General features: G+C 45.3%; 2 protein-coding genes across 2 annotated transcripts in view; one reads left to right on the forward strand and one right to left on the reverse strand.

The window, feature by feature from the left end:
* Positions 1 to 13,121, forward strand: part of FGD1 (FYVE, RhoGEF and PH domain containing 1) — a 46,668-nt gene extending 33,547 nt beyond the window's left edge. The window contains exons 10-18 of the mRNA XM_049872591.1: positions 26 to 172; positions 557 to 649; positions 814 to 893; positions 9,185 to 9,215; positions 9,720 to 9,821; positions 10,174 to 10,299; positions 10,469 to 10,630; positions 11,689 to 11,832; positions 12,400 to 13,121. Of these exons, the coding sequence (XP_049728548.1) occupies positions 26 to 172; positions 557 to 649; positions 814 to 893; positions 9,185 to 9,215; positions 9,720 to 9,821; positions 10,174 to 10,299; positions 10,469 to 10,630; positions 11,689 to 11,832; positions 12,400 to 12,705 (1,191 nt within the window). The 3' untranslated portion in view covers positions 12,706 to 13,121. The remainder of the gene's footprint in view (positions 1 to 25; positions 173 to 556; positions 650 to 813; positions 894 to 9,184; positions 9,216 to 9,719; positions 9,822 to 10,173; positions 10,300 to 10,468; positions 10,631 to 11,688; positions 11,833 to 12,399) is intronic.
* A 387-nt stretch (positions 13,122 to 13,508) lies between these two features.
* TSR2 (TSR2 ribosome maturation factor) lies at positions 13,509 to 19,970 on the reverse strand. Its single transcript, XM_049872642.1, has 5 exons — positions 19,869 to 19,970; positions 19,625 to 19,715; positions 15,236 to 15,327; positions 14,519 to 14,695; positions 13,509 to 14,283 (listed from the first exon to the last, which is right to left on the reverse strand). Exons 1-5 carry the CDS (start codon positions 19,950 to 19,952, stop codon positions 14,155 to 14,157), a joined length of 573 nt encoding a protein of 190 aa, XP_049728599.1. The 5' UTR covers positions 19,953 to 19,970; the 3' UTR covers positions 13,509 to 14,154.
* Between the last annotated feature and the right edge of the window lie 1,252 nt (positions 19,971 to 21,222).

A 21,222-nucleotide genomic window follows, 5' to 3' on the forward strand; every position in this document is an offset into this window, starting at 1 on the left:
CCTTTTGCTCACTATCTTCTACCAGGAGCGAATGCACAAGCTGTTGAAGGTATATGAGCTGCTAGGGGGTGAGGAGGACATTGTCAGCCCCACCAAAGAGCTCATAAAAGAAGGTCACATCCTTAAGCTGTCAGCAAAGAATGGGACCACTCAAGACCGATACCTCATACTAGTAAGTGCCAGGCATGGGGCTGTTGGTAGGCCATGCACCCACACATACCATCTGGTATTCACTGAAGACCATACCTTGTGTTAACCATTCTTTCCTCTATTAACTCATTGTATTTTCACTACATATGCTAGGAATTTTTTTTTCTCTATGGATAAGGTTACTAAGACTTGAAGAGAAGTGATTTGTCCAAGGTCACACAGCTAGGGAGTGACTTCCATGTCCAGGCTCTTTCCTGGTGACTCCTGCACCCAATTGGGCTGTGTTTTTTTCGTCTATCACCTTGACTCCCCAACAGTAAAGTTCAGGAGTCCCATAAGGGTAGGGAGCTTGGTCACTGCCCCACTAGCTCCTCTGCATATATATCCCAAACCTTTTCCTTCCTAGTTCAATGACCGCCTCCTTTACTGCGTGCCCAGGCTGCGGCTCCTTGGCCAGAAGTTCAGTGTGCGGGCACGCATTGATGTAGATGGAATGGAGGTGAGTACCAGGAGGTGGCAAATGGGGACTTGGAATGGCGCCTTGATGTTGGGAGGAAGAAAGATTCTGGCTTTGACCCTAAGTCTGTGTGTATATGTGTGTAGAGGGCTAGGGCCCTGTGGAATTCAGTAGGCCTCACTGAGCCCCTTTCTCCCTCCATCCAGCTAAAGGAAAGCTCCAACCTCAATTTGCCTCGGACCTTCCTGGTTTCAGGAAAGCAGCGTTCCCTGGAGCTCCAGGCCAGGTACTTGCCCTTACCTATCCTTCCCTCCAGCTCCCTCTTCCCTTCAGAGGTGCTGAGGCATTCCAGGCCTAACTCCAAGCCTACCTTCCTGGGGAAGGGATTGTTCCAGAGAAAGGGTAGGTTCCATTCCCTAAAGATGCAGTCTTGTTTTTCATGGGTGGGGATGATCCCTAAGGGCTAGAGGCCACCTGGGCTCAGGGTAAGTACTTCATGATGTGGGGAAAAGCGGCACTCCAGCCAAGACAGCCTTTTGAGGAATTAATATGCTCTCCCTGATTAAAGTGTGAATTTCTTCTGGTGGGTTTCATTAGAGAAGGAAGTGGGGGGATACTATTCTTAATATGAATAACAAAATCACGAATACTTTATTCTAGATTCAGAGATTTAAGAGGAATAACCAAATGTAATGCTTAGTCCTTGACTGGAGCCTAGTTTGAGGAAAAAAAAAAACAGCCCTAAAATACATTTGCGGGACAATAGGGAAAATTTGAATGTGAACTGAGCATTAGATGATATTGGAGAATTATTGCTAATTTTCTAAGGTGTGGTAATGGTGGTTACATAAAATGATCTTGTTTTTGTATGCTGAGGATTTAGTGGTGAAGTGTCATAATGTCTGTAATTTAAAATGGTTCATCACCCAAAAAAATACCTATGTATGGATGAAATAAAAATGGCAAAATGTTAAAAATTATTGCATCTATGTAGTGGATATATAGGTGTTTATTGTACTTGTGCTATCCTGTCAACTTTTCTCTATACTTGAAAATTTTCATAGTACAAAACTTAAAAATATAACATGGGTTGAATACCCAGCCACTTAACAGAGTTTCATATCCATCTTCTACTTGGATGATTTTAATAATAGCTCACATTTAACGAACACTTATTCTTGTGCTTGTGCCAGGCATTGTTTTACATTAAATTCATAGTGTTTTACATTAAATTCATAGCTGAATCCTTACTATAACACTTGAAGTAGCTAATGTTACCATTAACCCCATTTTACAGATGAGAAAACTGAGACACAGAACAGTTATGCATCTTGCCCAAGGGTCCCCCAGCTAGAAACGAGAACTAGGATTGGAGCTCAGGCTATCTGGTCCTGGAGTCAGTCATGCTCCTAACCACTGCACATGCTGCTTTCTGAAGGCTGAGGTGATAGGGTACGAGGTCAGGGTGAGGGCCAGAGAATGGATGCACATCCATAAATGATCTGCTTTTGATAGGCTGCTAGGAAATGAGAAATGAAAGACAGAACTCTCCTTGTTGGGACTGTGCGGAGGCAGAAAAGAGAAATAAATATGGGCTACAGGATGTCCTCCTGGAGGAAGCAAGCCAGGAGTTGGGCCTTGAATCTGTGGGAGACTGAAAGTATCATGGAGACCTGAAGCAGGGAAATCAAGAACAAAGTGGACAACAGGCACTTCTGGGAGAGGGCAGGTGCAGGGCTCTGTCCCAGCCTCAGCTGAGCTTGACTGACAAGCCACTTGATGGGGAATTGTCTTTTGAAGAGAGGAAGCGAGGGAGATAGCTGCTGAGAGAAACTGGGCCCAGACAGAGGCACCAAGCAGTGTAGGGTTTCCTCCTAGTGGAAGAGAGAAGGCATATAGAGGGTTTGCTTTACAATCACTTTTACTGCCCCTCCTTTTCTTTTTAATAACATTTTATTGTGTTTTCAGTGAAGGTTTACACAGCAGTTTAGGTTCCCGTTCAACAATTTCTACACAAGTTGTTCAGTGACATTGGTTACATTCTTCACAATGTGTGAACATTCTCATTATTTCCATTCTTGGTTGTTCCGTTTCCATTAATCAAGTTTCCCTGCCCCCTTACATTCTTCTCTTTGTTTTAAAGTAATTGTCGTTTGGTCTCTTATAGGTGATCTTAAAAAACAGAACAGTATTTATGGGCGATATTATTTTTTGAGCCAATCTGTTATTTAGCTACAAGGTGACCTTAGAGGTTAATTTTAGTTTAAGGTTTGAAGAGTATTTCAGGGCAATAGTCTCGGGGAGTCCTCCAGTCTCAAGTAGTCCAGTAGGTCTGTTTTTTTTTTTTTTTTTTTTTTTGAATTTGAGGTTCTGGTCTACATTTTTCTCCCATCCTATCAGGGTCCATCTGTTGTGGCCTTGATTAGAACATTCAGTAGTAGTAGCTGGGCACCATCCAACCGTCTAGTTTTTCTGACATCAGGGTAGATGAGGCTGTGGTTCATGTAGACGATTTATCCTGTAGACTTGTTTCTTCTTTGAGTCATTGGTTTCCTTCTTTCTGTTTTGCTCCGGATGAGTAGAGACCAATAAAGTTGTACCTTAGATGGCCACTCCCAAGCTTTTAAGACCCCAGACACTACTCATCAAACTAGGATGTAGAACTTAACTTTATGAACTATATTATGCCAATTGACCAACATGTCCCGTAAGACCATAGTCCTAATCCTTCAAACCCAGAAATCCAATCTGCAAGGTGTTTGGTTATGTCTAAGAAGTATTCTGGATATTTGAATTTTTTTCATTAAAAGGGGGGGCATAGACTTAATATAGTCACATTAATATAATGTGCTCCCTGTGTACTTTATTACATATATGAATATATGTGCATAGAGTCACATAGATGCAGATACATATGCATACACCTACATATATACATATATGTACACATACATAGTTATACACATATATAAGAGCCCTGGTGGTGCAGTGGTTAAAGCACTTGGCTGCTTTAACCAAAAGGTTGGCAGTTCGAACCCACCAGCTGCTCTGTGGGAGAAACATGTGGCAGTCTGCTTATGTAGAGATTTACAGCCTTGGAAACCCTATGGAGAAGTTCTGTTCTGTCCTATAGGGTCACTGTGAGTCAGAATCAACTTGACAGCAGTGGATTATACACATACATGTCTACATACATAAATATATAACCAAAAAAACCCAAACCCGTTGCTGTCAATTCCGGCTCAGACTGACCTTATAGGACAGAGTAGAACTGCCCCATAGGGTTTCCAAGGAGTAGCTGGTGGATTCAAACTGCTGATCTTTTTGGTTTGCATCTGTAGCTCTTAGCCACTGCGCCACCAGGGCTCCACATACATATATACCTGCACATACATATTTTTGTTTTTGCTGTTGTTTCCAAATTAGATATACCATAAAAAACCCGGTTGCTATCTAGTCAATTCCGACTCATAGCGACCCTATAAGACAGAGCAGAACTGCCCCATAGGGTTTCCAAGGAGAGCCTGGTGGATTCCAACTGCGGACCTTTTGGTTGGCAGCCGAACTCTTAACCACTATACCACCAGGGTTAGCAATTACCAATAGGTCCTTTTTTCCTGTATACTTTTTAGTGGCATCATTTACCTTTGTCAGACTGTGTACGCTTCATCCTCATTTGGCATTATTTTTCCCATCACCAAAAATAACAAATGTCTACTATCCAGAGCGTGAATCCCCTTCTTGCCTCTCCCTCCTTCTCTGGTAACTACTAATGAACATTAGTTTCCATATATTGTTCATGTCATTTCATAAAAGTGAGAACATACAATATTTGTTTTTTTGTGACTGACTTATTTCGCTGAACATAATGTCCTACGGGTTCATCCATGTTCCAACATGTGCTGGGAACTCATTTTTCTTTATTGCTGAGTAGTATTCCATGGTATGTATGTACCACATTTTACTAATCTATTCATCCATTGATGGGCACTTAGGTTGTTTCCATCTTTTTGCTATTGTGAATAGTGCTGCAATGAACATAGGCGTGCATATATCTGTTTGTGTCACTTCTATGAGATCCCTAAGGTGGAATTTCTGGGTGATGTAGCAGCTCTACCTCTAGTTTTTTGAGGAACAGCCAAAATGTTTTTCACAACGGCTGTACCAACAATGGATGAGGGTGTCTTCACACCCCCTCCAATACTTGTTTTTTTTTTTTTAACCTTAGCCATCCAAAAAACCCCCTAGTGGAAGTGAAATGGTATCTCATTGTGGTTTTGATTTGCATTTCTCTGATGGCTAATGATGTTTAGCATCTTTTCATGTGTCTGTTGGCCATCTGAATATCCTCTTTGGTAAAGTGTCTGTTCATGTCCTTTGCCTAGTTTTTGATTGGGTCATTTTGTCTTTTTGTTGTTAAGTTGTAGAAGTTTTCTATATATTTTAGATATTAGACCCCTTATCAGTTATATCCTTCCCGAATGATTTTTCCCAGTCAGTAGGTTGTCTCTTCACTCTTTTTTTAAAATAATTTTTATTGTGCTTTAAGTGAAAGTTTACAAATCAAGTCAGTCTGTCACATATAAACTTATATACACCTTACTACATACTCCCACTTACTCTCCCCCTAATGAGTCAGCCCGCTCCCTCCTTCCAGTCTCTCCTTTCATGACCGTTTTGCCAGTTTCTAACCACCTCTACCCTCCCATCTCCCCTCCAGGCAGGAGAAGCCAACATAGTCTCAAGTGTCCACCTGATGCAAGTAGCTCACTCCTCATCAGCATCTCTCTCCAACCCATTGTCCAGTCCAATCCATGTCCGATGAGTTGGTTTCAGGAATGGTTCCTGTTCTGGGGCAACAGAAGGTTTGGGGACCATGACCGCCGGGATTCTTCTAGTCTTAGTCAGACCATTAAGTCTGGTCTTTTTATGAGAATTTGGGGTCTGCATCCCACTGATCTCCTGCTCCCTCAGGGGTTCTCTGTTGTGCTCCCTTTCAGGGCAGTTACCAGTTGTGGCCGGGCACCATCTAGTTCTTCTGGTTTCAGGATGATGTAGTCTCTAGTTCATGTGGCCCTTTCTGTCTCTTGGGCTCATAATTACCTTGTGACCTTGGTAGTCTCCATTCTTCTTTGATCCAGGTGGGTTGAGACTCATTGATGCATCTTAGATGGCTGCTTGCTAGCGTTTAAGACCGCAGACGCCACACTTCAAAGTGGGATGCAGAATGTTTTCTTAATAGAATTCATTTTGCCAATTGACTTAGATGTTCCCTGAAGCCATAGTCCCCAAACCCCCGCCCCTGCTCCGCTGACCTTTGAAGCATTCAGTTTATTCCGGAAACTTCTTTGCTTTTGGTCCAGTCCAGTTTTGCTGACCTCCCCTGTATTGAGTGTTGTCCTTCCCTTCACCTAAAGTAGTTCTTATCTACTGTCTAATCAGTAAATAACCCTCTCCCACCGTCCCTACCTCCCCCTTCTCGTAACCACAAAAGAATGTGTTCTTCTCAGTTTAAACTATTTCTCAAGATCTTATAATAGTGGTCTTATACAATATTTGTCCTTTTGCATCTGACTAATTTCACTCAGTATAATGCCTTCTAGGTTCCTCCATGTTATGAAATGTTTCACAGATTCGTCACTGTTCTTTATAAATGTGTAGTATTCCATTGTGCTCTTCACTCTTTTGATAAATTCTTTTGATGAACATAAATATTTAACTTTTATGAGGTCCCAGTTATTTATTTTGTTTTCTGTTGCTCATGCATTTGTTGACGTGTTTGATAATCTATCATTGAAAAAAAATTAGGTCCCAAAGCTTTGCTCCTGTATTTTTTTTCCAAGAGCTTTATGGTTTTAGATTTAACATTTGAGTCCTTGATCCATTTTGAATTAGTTTTTGTATATGGTGTCCACTAAATGGGAGTGGGTATATGGTGTGAGGTATGGATCTTGTTTTATTTTTCTGCATGTGGAAATCCAGTTTGCAAGCACCATCTGTTGAAGAGACTGTTCCTTTTCCAGTGTATGGATTTGGCGCCCTTGTCAAAAATCTATTGACTAGATGTTTGGATTTCTTTCCAGATTTTCAATTCTATTCCGTTGGTATATGTGTCTATCAAACCAGTGCCAGGCTGTTTTGATTACTGTAGCTGTGTAGTATGTTTTGAAGGCAGGAAGTGTGATGTACTTTGTTCTTCAAAATTGCTTTGGCTATTCAGGGTCTCTTGTCTGTCCACATAAAATTGAGGATTAGTTTTTCCATTTTTGTAAAGAATGCTGTTAGAATTTTGATCAGGATTGCATTGTATCTGTAGATTGTTTTAGATAGTATTGATATCTTGACTATATTAAGTCTCTGTCCCCCTTTTTTAATGAAAAATTTCAAATATCCAGAAAAGTACAAAGAACAGTACAATAAGCGCTCATGCTTACCACTTAGACAACACTGGTTTTCAACTTTGGCCACACATTGGAATCAGCTGAGAAACTTTGAAATTATAACTGATACCTGGGACCCACTTCCAGAGATTCTGACTTCATTGGTCTGGGGTGTAGCCTGAATTTGAAATTTTTAAAAGCTCCCCAGGTGATTTTAAGGTGTGCACCAGGGTTCATAACCAAACATAAGAGTCAACAACTATTAACATTTTGTTGTATATTCTTTAATATATATCTTTTGCTGAACCACCCCATATACTTCAGCATGTATTGCCAAAAGATTATTGTGAATTTAAAAAAATTAAAAGCAATACTTATTCATTGCAAAGGAATTAGAAAATATAAATAAATAGAAAATACAATAAGAATAAAACCCACTCAGAACTCTATCACTCAAGAGATAACCAGCGTTGATTTGTTGGCAAAACCCTTTCAGGCCTTTTCTCTATGCATAGATATAAACACATGCAAAATACACAAATTTATATATATATGTATTTTTTTATATTTTATTATGAAAATGGTCATACAGAAAAGTTAAAAGAATTGTACAATGAACACCCATAAACCCACTTAGATTCTACAAGTGTTAACATTGCATGCTACATTTTATTGTGTATCTATCCTTTTATCCATCTGATTTTTTAAAACACATTTCAAAGTTAAGTTACAGACATTACAGACACTACACATCATCCCAAAGTTACAGAAGTTACAGACACTACACATCATCCCAAAGACTTTGGCATGCATGTCATTAAGTAGAGTTCAATATTTGTTTAAGGTCCTCTCCCTTTTTTGAGATAAAACTTTCATACAGTGAAATCCACAGGTCTCAATTGTACCATGGATGAACTTTAACAAATTTAAACACCCATGTCACATACGTGATGGAGCCCTGGTGGCACACTGGTTAAGGGCTCAGTTGCTAACCAAAAGGTCTGCAGTTCAAACCCACCAGCTGCTCCTTGGAAACCCTATGGGGCAGTTCTACTCTATCCTATAGGGTCACTATGAGTCAAAATCGACTCGACGGCAATGGGGCTTTTTTTGGTCACATATGTATTTTTTAAACAAAAATGGGATACTATATATATTTTATGCATGTTGTTTTCACTTAACGTATTAAACATCTTTCTACATCATTTAATATTCTCCTGCAGTAGTTATGTACCTTTTTTTTTTTAAACCTAATTCCCTGTTGTTGGACACTTAGGCTGCTTCCAATTTATTATTATAATAAACAGCATTGGAATGGACATTCTTGTAGCTAAATATTGACTCATATCCTTAATTTTGTATAAAGTGGTTCTAAGGATGTAGTCAGACTTTCATATTAGAAAAATATTTTTGATGTCTGGGTTGGGAGTACAGAAGTGGAAGGAGATTAGAAGAGACCAGATGATAGGCAGCAAAGAGGCTGGGGTCCTATTCCTAGTGAGCATCAGAGGCCCTGGAGACTGCAGAGCAGACAGGACAGTCAGGGAAGCAAGGCAAAGGGAAGGGGAACTCACACTAATTGAGCATCTAGCGTATCAGACATCGTGGTGGGTACTTTACACGTATCACCTCAGCTACTGCTCAGAACAACCCAGACAGTGATAATCATGATCTTCATTTCACAAATGGAAAAAAAAAACTGCCCTCCTTTCTCAAACTTGACATTCTGGCAACAGGGAATTATGTGTTGTTCTTTCATGTTCCATACTTTTTCTCACTCATACTTTACCCTTACCCCTATACCTGAGACCTGGCACCTCCTTGAGGAAACTGTCCTTAAGAGCCCCCACTCTAATTCCAGCCTGGGACAGGTCCCCTCCTCTGGGCTCCCCAGCTCTATTTTCACTTTGTCACATCAGCGATCCCCATGTATTGTCCCTGTCTATCTCCCCCAGTATACCATGAGCTCTTTGAGGGCAAGGTCCTCTCTGAGGCCCAAGTTCCTAGCACAGGGTCTGGAAGGTATTAGTAACTGTTGAATGAATAAACTCAAACAGCACACAGGTAGTAAGTAAAGGAGCAGAAGATCATACTCAGGTCTGTCCTACTCCAAAATACCCACCCTTTACCACTCCAGTTGCTTTTTGTTGGCCTGTCTAACCCAACATCTCTCTTTCCCCTCAACCCCCATCCCAAGGACTGAGGAAGAGAAGAAAGACTGGGTCCAGGTAACATCCAAGAAGGCTTTGTGGTAGGGGACTGGAGGAGTATTAAGCCTCCTAGGGGTTGGTGGGCTCTCCCCTCAAACTCACATCTCACTAAAATGGGCCTGGACACCTACCTTCAAACAAACTTTACCATCCCCATTTTATAGATAAGCAAACTGAGGTCCAGAGGTTAAGCAGAAATTTACAAATTCTTTTTAGAAAGCTGGTTCCTTTGATGGTTTAATCCCATTGAGTCAAGCCCTGTGAAACCTTAGGTCCAGACAGTAGCCAGGAAGGCCTTCTGAGATTTTTGAGCCATCACTCTCCTTCCCCCATTCCACAAATGTAAAAACTGAGACCTAGATTTGGGAAGGGACTTGCTCAAGGTCATATGCCAAGCAGGGGCAGAGCTGGCCTAGAACCCAACTTTTCTGACTCCAGGCCAGGGCATAGGAGGGTGAGGTGAGGGTGGAAATGGGGTGGGTTGTGGAATGATCCGACCTCTCATTTTTTACACCTCCCCAGGCCATCAACTCCACCCTCCTGAAGCATGAACAGACTCTGGAGACCTTCAAACTATTGAACTCAACAAACAGGGAAGATGAAGACACCCCCCCCAATTCTCCAGTAAGAGTCCCTACCCTCTTCTCCTGCACTGGGGTCCCTTTCAGGCCTCTTAAGTCTCCACCTAACCTTGAAATGCTCCTCTGCCCTTCCCAGAGAGTAAAGGCCAGAGAGGCAATGAATGCATGACTTCAGAAGCACAGTCTTCTATTGGTAGGGCCACAGAGAAATCACTGGAAAAACCAAGGCCCAGAGAGTAGAAGTGACTTTTCAGTAGCACAGTGAGGTAGGGGCAGGTCTCCTGAATATGTCCCCTGCCCCTCATAATGATCCATGCCTTGGGGCAGGGGCAAGGGCTGGCTAGAATGGGCTGGGGTGTAGCCATCTCTGACCTGGGACCTGGCCCTCCCCCCAGAATGTGGATCTTGGAAAACGAGCACCTACGCCCATCCGGGAAAAGGAAGTCACCATGTGCATGCGCTGCCAGGAGCCCTTCAATTCCATCACCAAACGCAGGCACCACTGCAAGGCCTGTGGGCATGTGAGTGTTGGGAGGCAGGGGCAGAGTTGGGGAGGAGACAGGTTGGCAGTCCAAAGGCCCACTTGTTAGTGGGTACCCTCCAAGTGGGGGTAGGCTGCCAGTGGGAGATGGTACACTGAAGGGGAAGGCCCGCTGGAATCAGGCTGCTCTTGCCCACCTGCCACCCCAGGTGGTTTGTGGGAAGTGCTCTGAGTTCCGAGCCCGCCTCATCTATGACAACAACCGCTCCAACCGCGTGTGCACGGACTGCTATGTGGCCTTGCATGGGGTGCCTGGGAGCAACCCAGCCTGCAACCAGCATACACCTCAGCGTCGGAGGTCCATCCTCGAGGTAAGAGCCAGGCCCCTAACTAACCCCTCCATGCCAACCACATGGGCCCTAGCCACCCACCCAATGTGACTGAGGAGTCCTGGGCATCCCAAAACACTTAGGATGCCATGTGCATCCACAAGTGACCCAGGGATGGAATGAGTAAAATGCATGCAAGAGTGAATGACAGAAATTTTTATTTAAGTATATTATACATTTAATCTTCACAGTAACTAATGTACCTATGCTATTCCTATTCGTATTTTACACATAAAGAAACTGAGGCCCAGGAGGGTTACTTGCCAAAGTTATACAGCCAGTGAGTGGTAGAAATGGAATTTTTTTAAATTATTTTTTATTATTTAAAGTAGGATATTAGGATATGTACACTGAAGAAAATTAGTACAAAAAATAATAAAAACATTTTCCTTCCACCTAGATTGCCACTGTTATACTTACTCTTCCTATCTTTCTAGTTGCTTGTATATATACACACAAGTACATGCTTTTATTTAACCAAATAAATAATTTAACACTCAAAGAGTGTTTACTCTGTGCCAGGCACTATTCTAAGTGCTTTACATATAGTAATTCATTTCATCCTCACCACAACCTCCAAGTCAATACATTTTCATCTAGAGCTGGGATTCTAAGCCAGACGGCCTTAACCACCCACCGCCCCCCATAACCGCAATGCTATACTACCCTTGCGTGTAGGGAAGGATGTGTGATGAAAGGTGACGAAAAGGTGAGATATAAAGGCATGAATGACCCAATGAATAAATGGACTGAATGAAGAAAGAATGCCTGATTAAACATTCAGATGAGATCTCTACACTCCTTCCACCAACACTTAGAGACAGTAGCCTGGGCTGCAGTCAGGCAGACAAGCCTGGTTTTGAATCCTGACTCTACCTGACTCACTGGGTGATACTGGGCAAATCACTCCTGCCACCTGAGCTTCAGGGTTCTTATCTGAGATATGGGAATACCAATCCCTACAGTGAGGGGGTGTTGAAGCCAAGAGGAACCTGGCTAGGCCTCCATCAACACTGATGTCCCCATGTCTCTGGCCACAGAAACAGGCCTCCGTGGCTGCGGAGAACAGCATTATCTGCAGCTTCCTGCACTACATGGAGAAAGGTGGGAAAGGCTGGCACAAGGCATGGTTCGTGGTTCCTGAGAATGAACCCTTGGTGCTGTACATCTATGGAGCCCCTCAGGTGTGCATTCTACTCCCTCGGGTCATTTCAGCCACCTGGCAAAGCCAGGCTGTCTCCCTTCCCCTGCAGTCCTTCACTTCTCCTTGGCCTTTGGGATTAGGGTGAGCCTAGCCCTACATAAAGGGGTTCAGAACCCCCACCCTTATAAGACAAAGACTAGCTAGGGACAAGGAGTGATCATGGGCCAGGGTATGTAGGGAAACTGGGGTGAGATGGGAGGGCTGGCTTCCTAGAGGAAACAGGAGTAGAGATGGGGCACTGCTAGGTTCAATTTGGAGTGGGGAAGGATATGCAGATGGGGCAGTAGCCTAGACAAAGGCCTGAGAACATTTTCTGGTATATGCCAGAGAGCCTAGTCCAGCTGGTTTTGGGGTAGGAGGAAATTGGTTATTTGAACCAGCCTGCATTCTAGACCCACTTCAGACATTTTCCTGTTGATAACAGTGGAGCCACAGCAGGTTCTTGATCAGGTGAAGGAAAAGAGGGGAGCAAATGCTAACCAGTTAGAAGCTATGGCAGGGGGGAAGACCCAGCCCCAAGGTGACCCCAGCTGTCCCTGCTCCTCAGGATGTGAAAGCCCAGCGCAGCCTGCCCCTCATTGGCTTTGAGGTGGGGCCTCCTGAAGCAGGGGAGAGGCCTGACAGACGGCATGTCTTCAAGATCACTCAGAGCCACCTGAGCTGGTACTTCAGCCCTGAGACAGAGGAGCTACAGCAGCGCTGGATGGACGTGCTTGGCCGGGCAGGCCGCGGGGACACGTTCTGCCCAGGGCCCACACTGTCTGAGGACAGGGAAATGGAGGAGGCAATGGTGGCAGCTTCAGGAGCCACTGCTGAACCTCCCGAAGCTCCCCAGACCCGAGATAAGACCTAGAGGGTTTGGGTGTTACTGGGAGCCCCCTGTCCCACACTCTACTTGTCCATATCCACTTAGGGGCTTCAGCTCCCTTCCCCCCAGCTCAGTCAATACTTGAACTCCCATCATGGGCACTTTCAATCCCGAATGCTGGGTCTTGGATTTTTTAATTCATCTTTTCACAAAACTTGAGCTTAAAAAAAAAAAACACACACACAAACCCCCCCCCCAAAAAAACTACTACAGAGATGTTACTTTTTTAATCCTCTCCCACCAGAGAAGGTGGGAACTGTTGCTAGACAGCCTGAATTAGGCCGTTATGTGCCCCCCCCAACATCCCACAGACCCTGCCTCCACCCACCACCCTGGAAAGCACCAGAAGCAGGACACAAGGATTCAAGCGCCAGCTCTGCCACTGAACCTTGTGGCCAATGTCTTCACATGTATGACTCAGTATGGGGTGGTGACTGGACCCCTCCCATGTCTCTCCCAGGGCTCACAGCTTCTACCCAGCCCCAAGGCTACCCAGTATTTTATCGTCCAGACCCATGGCAGGGCCACTGGGCAGGACAGGGGAATGGAGGGTGGGGTAGGGAGGACAATGGATACTCTTTGTTTTGTTTTTAAAGAAAAATACAGTTTATTTCAGGCTTACAGAAAGTTTCAGAGCACTTCTATGCTCCTTTTGTCCATCTATTTGTTCAAAGCACCAGGATACTGCTCCCTTGCTGAGCTCTGAAGCTCAGCCTCCAGAAGTCTGATTCCAAGGCTACTCACAGGCCAAGTCACAAATTAAACAATAAGGTATTTATTGAATTCTTAAGCCTCATCCTAAACTTAACTGGGATGGGATGAAGAGCGGGGGGAGGGGTCGGAGGAGACAGAAGACAAAGCCCAGCTCTCTTAAGCTCTCCATCTCACCAAGGTCTTGGAATTCCTGAGGGAATCCAGGGCTGGAGGCTGGGCTGCAGAAAGAGAGCATTCCTGGGAGGTTCCAAGTTCTGGGCAGGGCATACTACAACTATTCGTTCATTTGCATGTTCATCTCACCATTCCTGACTCAGCCAGTTCCCTAGCACTGAGTATAGGTTCTCCCGCTGGTCCTCTCCCTTCACAACTTACCTACCCAGTCAACCAGTGCCTAGCTGCTCCTCCACCCACTCACACTCACTCATCTCTCTCTCTTCCACACTGACTGCACCCAACAGGCACTGTGCTGAGAAACCTGGCCTCGTCGCTCAGGTAGCACCTTAAGGCCCAGGGGGTCCAGTGGATCAGGTCCCACCACCCCACAACCAAGGACCCTAGGGCTTTTCTTCTAGTGGAGGGAACTGTACAGGGGAGTGGGGCGGGGGGGAAGGTGGGGTGAGGTAACCAGTCAAGAGGTCCACAACTCTCCAAAAAAGCCTCTTAAAACAAGTCTCCAAACAACTAGCAAACAAGGGCCCAAACCATTTTCAGCCCCACTCATTTCTTTCTCCGGACAATGGTCCAGCCATCCTCCACTATATCCTCTTCCTTCTGGGAGTCCAGGTCAGAAGGTTCAGGCTGGGGGCAGACCCCATCTGTAGTGGCCCCACCATTTGTAGCTGTGACCTGGATGGGAAATACAAGACAGAGGTAAATATGACACCTCTCAGCCGTGGCTGTTGGAGACCCAGGCTCTGCTTCCAGCTTTGCTAGGGTTGGCTGTGTAACCTTAGCAAAGTACTCTACCCTCTCTGGATAATACCACCACCACCATCAACCCCCTCATCACTTCCCTGTGAAACCAGCTGATCTCCCAGAAAATTGAAAACACTTGCATTCTCCCCAAGGGACACCCCTTCACCTCCATCTCCTCCATGCTGTCTGCATCATCCTCATCCTCATCAGTCTCTCTGGCTGTCGTAAGTGCAGTGGCTGTGACTCTGCACTTTCTTTGGGTGATGTGGGAGGCCATCTCCCTCAGAGCAGCCCCATCACCCCTCTGGAAGTGGTGGAACATGGTCTGTAGCTGCTGGCTCACCTACCAAGAAAACACTCAACCAGCTTGAATATTCCTGAGAACCTACTATACAACCAGCTCATGTTTCCAGAAAGAGTAGGCAGGGTGGTGGGATTTTCCAGAGGAGAATGGAGCTCTTTCATTCCCAGTGAGTTCATCAATGAAGCAACCACATATGAAGGGTAGGAGGGAAGGCACTAGAACTGGGCTTTGAAAGACAGAAGATATAAAAAGGAAGGTAATCCCTGGGGGGAGGGGGGGCAGAGGGGGGATGGGAACCAGAATAGGGGGTAGAAATACAACTGGTCTGACCTGCCCTTGGGATGGGAGAGAGGAAGAGGCCTAACTGGGAACGAGTACTGAGAGAAGTAAGGGAGAAGAGGCAGGGTTTGGAAAAGTCTGGGAAGATCTCTTTTTCCTCTAGGCAACAGAGAGTCATAGAAGGTTCTTGTGCCGGACTCAAAAAGAATGCTTACAGCTAGGAGTCTTGGCCCAAGACAGAGTTAGGGAGAGAAAAGGCTACAGGCAAGGAGATGGCAGTTGGGTCCACAATAAGCTCACCTGGGGCAGACTCCCATCCTCCACAACTGTATCAAACTCGTTGGTCATGAGTTCCCCAAGGAAGTCCTCCACCTCATCTAGCTCCAAGTCAGCTGAATAGGAAAGGATAGGGCCCTATGGTCAAAGACCAGCCAACCTTACCAACCCTGTCCAATACTCCTCAGTACTTATTTGGTGGGTCCACATCTGGTTGGTAGGTAAAGGCCCGAATAGTAAGCCTTTTATTCACTGAGGTACTCTGCAGTCTAGGTCTTAACATGATTTAAAAAAAAAAAAACACTAAATATTAATACTTAATTTCCTATATCCCATCCTACCAAGCCCTGTATTACCACAGCTCCCAGCCGCCAGCCCCGTGTTCACCCTCATTCATTGGGCCTATTTTATCTGGTAACCCTCCCATGTGACCGTGAGAAGTTACTTACTCCTTTCTGAACCTCAGTTTTCTCATCTATAAAATGGGGCTAATAGTGGCCTCCTTAAAGGTCTGTTAGGAGGTATCATCCAAGACAATGCCTGGCACAAGGGAGATCCATAATCCATGTTAATTTCCATCACTCAAAGACTGACATTTTTGAAGAATAGAAATACTTCACAACTGTGGCACTATTGATACAGGAGGCCACAGACCAGTGGGGTAGGTAAGAAGAAATGAGTGTAAGTACTTGCAATGATGATTAAATTACGATGTCACAGCCTTGACATCAAAATTCTACTGTGTGACCTTGGCCAAGTCCTCTTCTGCGGGTTTCAGTCTCTTTACAGGCTCAGGTCAAACCCTCTACTTTTCTGAATTAGAGAAGAACTCAAGAAAGACTTCCACAAAGCTCCTCACCCTCTCTTCACTCTACATGTTTTCCCTGGGGGAGTTCATTCACCCCCTTAGTTTTTCCTACCATCCTATCCTGTTGTATGTTGCCGTCACGTCAATTGCAACTCATGACAACCCCATGTGTGCAGAGCAGAACTGCTCCATAGGGTTTTCAAGGCTTTTGGAAGCAGATGGCCAGGCCTGTCTCCTGAGGTACCTCTGGGTGGGTTCAAACTGCAAACCTTTTTGCTAGTTGTCAAGCGTTTAACTGTTTGCACCACTTAGGGACTCCACCACTCTATCCTAATATCCCCCCAATCTGCCTCCAACTCAGACTACCCTCTCTGCCTAGTTGTTTCACAGGCACCTTAGACCATCCATATCCAAAGCCAGACTCATCACTTATCCTCCAAAACCTGCTTCTCATCCTCCAGAGTTCCTCTGCTCCATGTTGTTGTTAGTTGCCGTCTAGCCAATTCTGACTCATGGTGATCCCATGTGTTACAGAGAACTGCTCCACAGGGTTGTTTTTTTTTTTTTTTTTTTTTTTTGCTGTAATCTTAATGGAAGCAGATTGCCAGGCCTTTTCTTCCACAGCACCACTGGGTGGGTTCAAACCATTAATCTTTTCTTTTTTTTTAATTTATTTATTTATTGTGCTTTAAGTGAAAGTTTACAAATCGAGTCAGTTTCTCATACAAAAAGTTATACACACCTTGCTATGTACTCCTAGTTGCTCTCCTCCTATTGAAACACATTACTCCTGTCCTCCCTGTATTCCCCGTGTCCATTCAACCAGCTCCTGCCCCCCTCTTCCTTGTCATCTCGCCTCCAGACAGGAGTTGCCCACATAGTCTCATGTGTCTACTTGAGCCAAGAAGCTCACTCCTCACCAGTAACATTATCTAATAGTCCAGTCCAATCCCTGTCAGAAGAGTTGGCTTCGGGAATGGTTCCTGTCTTGGGCTAACAAAGGGTCCAGGGGCCGTGACCTCCAGGGTCCCTCCAGTCTCCACCAGATCAGGCTTATGGTCTTTTTATGAGAATTTGAGATCTGCACCCCACTGTTCTCCTGCTCCATCAGGGATTCTCTGTTGTGTTCCCTGTCAGAGCAGTGATCAGTGGTAGCTGGGCACCATCTAGTTCTTCTGGTCTCAGGCTGATAAGGTCTCTGGTTTATGTGGCCCTTTCAGTCTCTTGGGCTCATCTTTACCATATGTCTTTGGTGTTCTTCATTCTCCTTTGCTCCAGGTGCGTTGAGACCAATTGATGCATCTTAGATGGCTGCTTGCTAGCATGTAAGACCCCAGACACCTCTCACCAAGTGGCATGCAGAATGTTTCTTAATACATTTTGTTATGCCAATTGACCTAGATGGCCCCTGAAACCATAGTCCCCAAACCCCCATCACTTCGAAGCGTTCGGTTGTGTTCAGGAAACTTCTTTGCTTTTGGTCAAACCGTTAATCTTTAGGCTAGCAGTTAAGCATAAACCATTTGAGCCTTCTAGGGACCTTTCTCTACTCCGTGAAAGGTACCTAATCCCCCCGGTGAGTCAAACCAGAAACCTGCCCTCTTTTCCCTCCCCATCTACAATTAAGCAATCTCCAAGACCCTAATCCACCCCTTCTTTTTCACGACCACTGCCACTGCCCTAGTTTAAACCCGTTGCCATCGAGTTGCTTCCAGCTCATAGTGACCCTGTAGGAGAGAGTAGTTTTAGGCCTCGTCATATTCTAAACATAAACAGCCTTCTCATCAGTCTTTCCCCTTCTAGTCCATGCTCCATACTGATTATTTTGTGATCTTTCTAGCCAGCAAATCCCATCCTATTACTCACCTTAGACCTGCCTATGAATTTTTAACCCGTACTTCAGTGTTTCATAGTCTGCCTTTGAAAAATATCCATTCTGTTGGGGGTCGCTATGAGTCAAAATCGACTCGACGGCAATGGGGGTTTGGTTTGGGTTTTGGTCCAGCCAAGGACTTAACCACTGCACCACCAGGGCTTCTTCTGGTCCATAGAAAGCTAACGGGAAACACAGGTAAACAATTGTCTTTTTAGTGGTTATCGGCTACTAATCGAAAGGTCAGCGATTCGAACTCACCAGCCACTCTGTGCGAGAAAAATGTGGCGGTCTGATACCATAAGATTACAGCCTTGGAAACCCTATTAGGCAGTTAGTTCTACTCTGCCCTATAGAGTTGCTATGAGTTGGAATCAACTCGATGGCAACAGGTTTGGTTTTGTTTTTTGGTATTCTCATCCAAGGAGTCCCTGGCTGATGCAATTGGTTAGGTGCTCATCTACTAACCAAAAGGTTGGCAGTTTGAGTCCATCCAGAGGCACCTCCTAAGATAGACCTGGAGATCTGCTTCCAAAAGGTCACAGCCTTGAAAATCCTATGGAGTGCAGTTCTACTCTGCACACATGGGTGGCCATAGGTCAGAATCCACTCAGCAGCAACTGGTTATCCTTATCCAAGGAAACCCTGGGTAGTGCAAACAGTTAATGCACTCAGCTGCTAACTAAAAGGTTGCAGGTTTGAGTCCACCCAAAGGTGCCATGGAAGAAAGTTCTGGGGATCTATTATAAAAAATCAGCCATTAAAAACCCTATGAGGAGAGGAAAAAAAAAACCCCTATGGAACACAGTTCTACTCACACACATGGGGTCACCATGAGTCAGGATCAACATGATGGCAATTGGTTATCCTTATCCAAGCCTTTAATATGCTAATAAATGTTGAGACTCTTAAGTGGGAGCAAAAGAAAAGAGCTTTTCTTATATAATTTAAGTAGAGAAGCTTCATCTTCACTGAACATCTAACAGGACTAGCTTTCCACAGCATGCATTTTACTTTAGCAAACACTGGCCTAAAAGAAAAAATTAAAGACGTGTAAGGCCTTCTATGTTTTAGTCTTTTGGGGGGTGGCGCAGGGGTTGAGCGCTCGGCTGCTAACCAAAAGTCTGGCTGTTCAAACCCGCCAGCGAAGAAAGATTTACAGCCCTAGAAATCCTATGGGGCAGATCTACTCTGACCTGTAGGGTCACTACGGGTCAGAATTGACTGCACTGCAACCAGTTTGGTTTGTCATTTTTTTCCCTACCCCCTAGCTTCGTTCTCCATCACTCCCCACCCCCACACCCTTACTCCAATACGTCCCTGCCACTTTCCAAATATCACATACCTCATACCACAGAACTCATGCGAGCGTTGCTCTCTCTGCCTCCCCCACCTAGTTAACTCCTTCTCACCCTTTAAGACTCAGCCCAACCACCACCTCCCCTGAAAAGCCTTCCCCCTAGTTTCACATTCCCCCGGCACCCTGAGCTCCTCTTTATCAGAACATCTATCACTCTGTGTTGTCTGGCTCCTTTACCAGATAGTAAACTTTCTTGAGAGAACCGACTTTGCCTAAATGTTACACTATGCAACAGGTCCACTGTTGGGCCCCTTATTCTTTTAATGCCCCTTAAGACAAGTCTGAGGTGTCGATATTCCCTGTCCCATACAGCTAGGCTCCTCTTCTCCACGCCTCCACACAGACAGGTCCGAGCGCCTCACGTTCACTCACCGTTGCGGCTGAAGTACTCCTGCACTGCATCCCCCAGCCACTCGGCCTTCTCCTGGCTGTGCACGCCCCCGAAGCCATTCTCCACAGCGATCTGCAAACACAGGCCCAAGTCCACCATGTCAGCACGGGAGCCGTCCCGAGGTGAGGTGAGGATTCGCTGCTTATGCCACCCAGTCAAGCCTCGCCGGACAACTCCTGTTCTGCTCCAAGTCCTAACCTTTATCCTGTCCTTGGCCCCACTCACCTGTAAGGCCGGCCAAGCCTCCAGCGCAGCGCGGACGCCAGCTCCAAAGAGCGCCCACAAATCTCCACTAGCGCCCGCCATCATCCGGTCGCGAACCACGTGATGCGCAAGCCGACCAATCCCTCCGCAGCATCGTCCAGGCAAACCGACGCAGAGGCCGATCTGAGAATAGGTGAGCTTTTCGCTGAGCCGGCATCAAGGCTAGAGCAATAGAAAAGTCTATCAGAGCGATCGATGGGAATACCGCAAACCGAAACCCCCCCAAAAAACCAAACCCATTGCCCTCAGTGGAATTGCAACTCATAGTGGCCCTATCGGAAACCCTGGTGGCGTAGTGCTTAAGAGATACGGCTGCTAACCAAAAGGTCGGCAGTTGGAATCCATCAAGCTCTCCTTGGAAACTCTATGGAGGCAGTTCTACTCTGTCCTGTAGGGTCGCTATGAGTCGGAATCGACTGGGCAGCAACAGGTTTTAGTGACCCTATTTTTTATAGGACAGGGTAGAACTGCCCCATCTCTACAGGAACAAATTGCCACATCTTTCTCCCGCAGAGCGGCTGGTGGGTTCCAACCGCAGACTTTTCAATTAGCAGCTGAGCACTTAACCACTGCACCACCAGAACTGCTTGGCAACACCACAGTTACTTGTAATAAGGACGCCAGAAGTGGCGGACGGTTGGGGTCACTCGGTTTCGGATCCTGGGTTCTGGGCTATGGGTACTCCGCAGGAAAGATGTAGGGGGAACTTAAAAAAACATACATATTTCCGGTCCTTGGGGTGGAGGAATCAACCTTGGGGAGCCAAGCATAAAGAATCTGCATTTTTAAAAAGCATCCTAACAGCTATAGAGGAGAGCCCTGGGGGCGCTGCTAACCGGAAGGTGGGCTGTTCGAACCCACAAGCTCCACAGGAGAAAGACGTGGCAGTCTGCTTTCTAAGGATTTCAGCCCTAGAAACCCTACGGGGCAGTTCTAACCCTGTTATAGGGTCACTTTGAGTCGGAATCTACTCCACGGGCATGGGTTTTTAGGCTTAACATCTATAGAACACTGCACCAAGAAACAGCAGAATACATATACTTCTGAAGTGCACATGAAACATTCTTCAGGATAGACCATATTCTAGGCCATAAATTTACAAAGATGGGAATCATACAAAGTATGTTTTCTGACCGTAATGGAGTGAAATTAGAAATCAATAACAGAAAGAAATTTTGGAAATTCACAAATATGTGGAAATTAAAAAAAAAAAAAACACTGCCATGGAGTCATTCAGACTCAGTAACCCTATAGGACACAGTAGAGCTGTCCCATAGGGTATCCAAGGAGCACCTGGGGGATTCAAACTGCTGAC

This window comes from Elephas maximus, chromosome X (genome assembly GCF_024166365.1).
Source record: "Elephas maximus indicus isolate mEleMax1 chromosome X, mEleMax1 primary haplotype, whole genome shotgun sequence".
Taxonomy (NCBI): Eukaryota; Metazoa; Chordata; class Mammalia; order Proboscidea; family Elephantidae; genus Elephas; species Elephas maximus.

Coding starts and splice junctions, on each gene's coding strand:
- TSR2 (XM_049872642.1), bottom strand. CDS start 19,952: ATGATGGCGGGCGCTAGTGGAGATTTGTGGGCGCTCTTTGGAGCTGGC. Junction 15,328..19,624: donor GGAGTACTTCAGCCGCAACG/GTGAGTGAACGT, acceptor TTTCCTATTCAG/CTGACTTGGAGCTAGATGAG. Junction 14,284..14,518: donor ACAGCATGGAGGAGATGGAG/GTGAAGGGGTGT, acceptor TTTCCCATCCAG/GTCACAGCTACAAATGGTGG.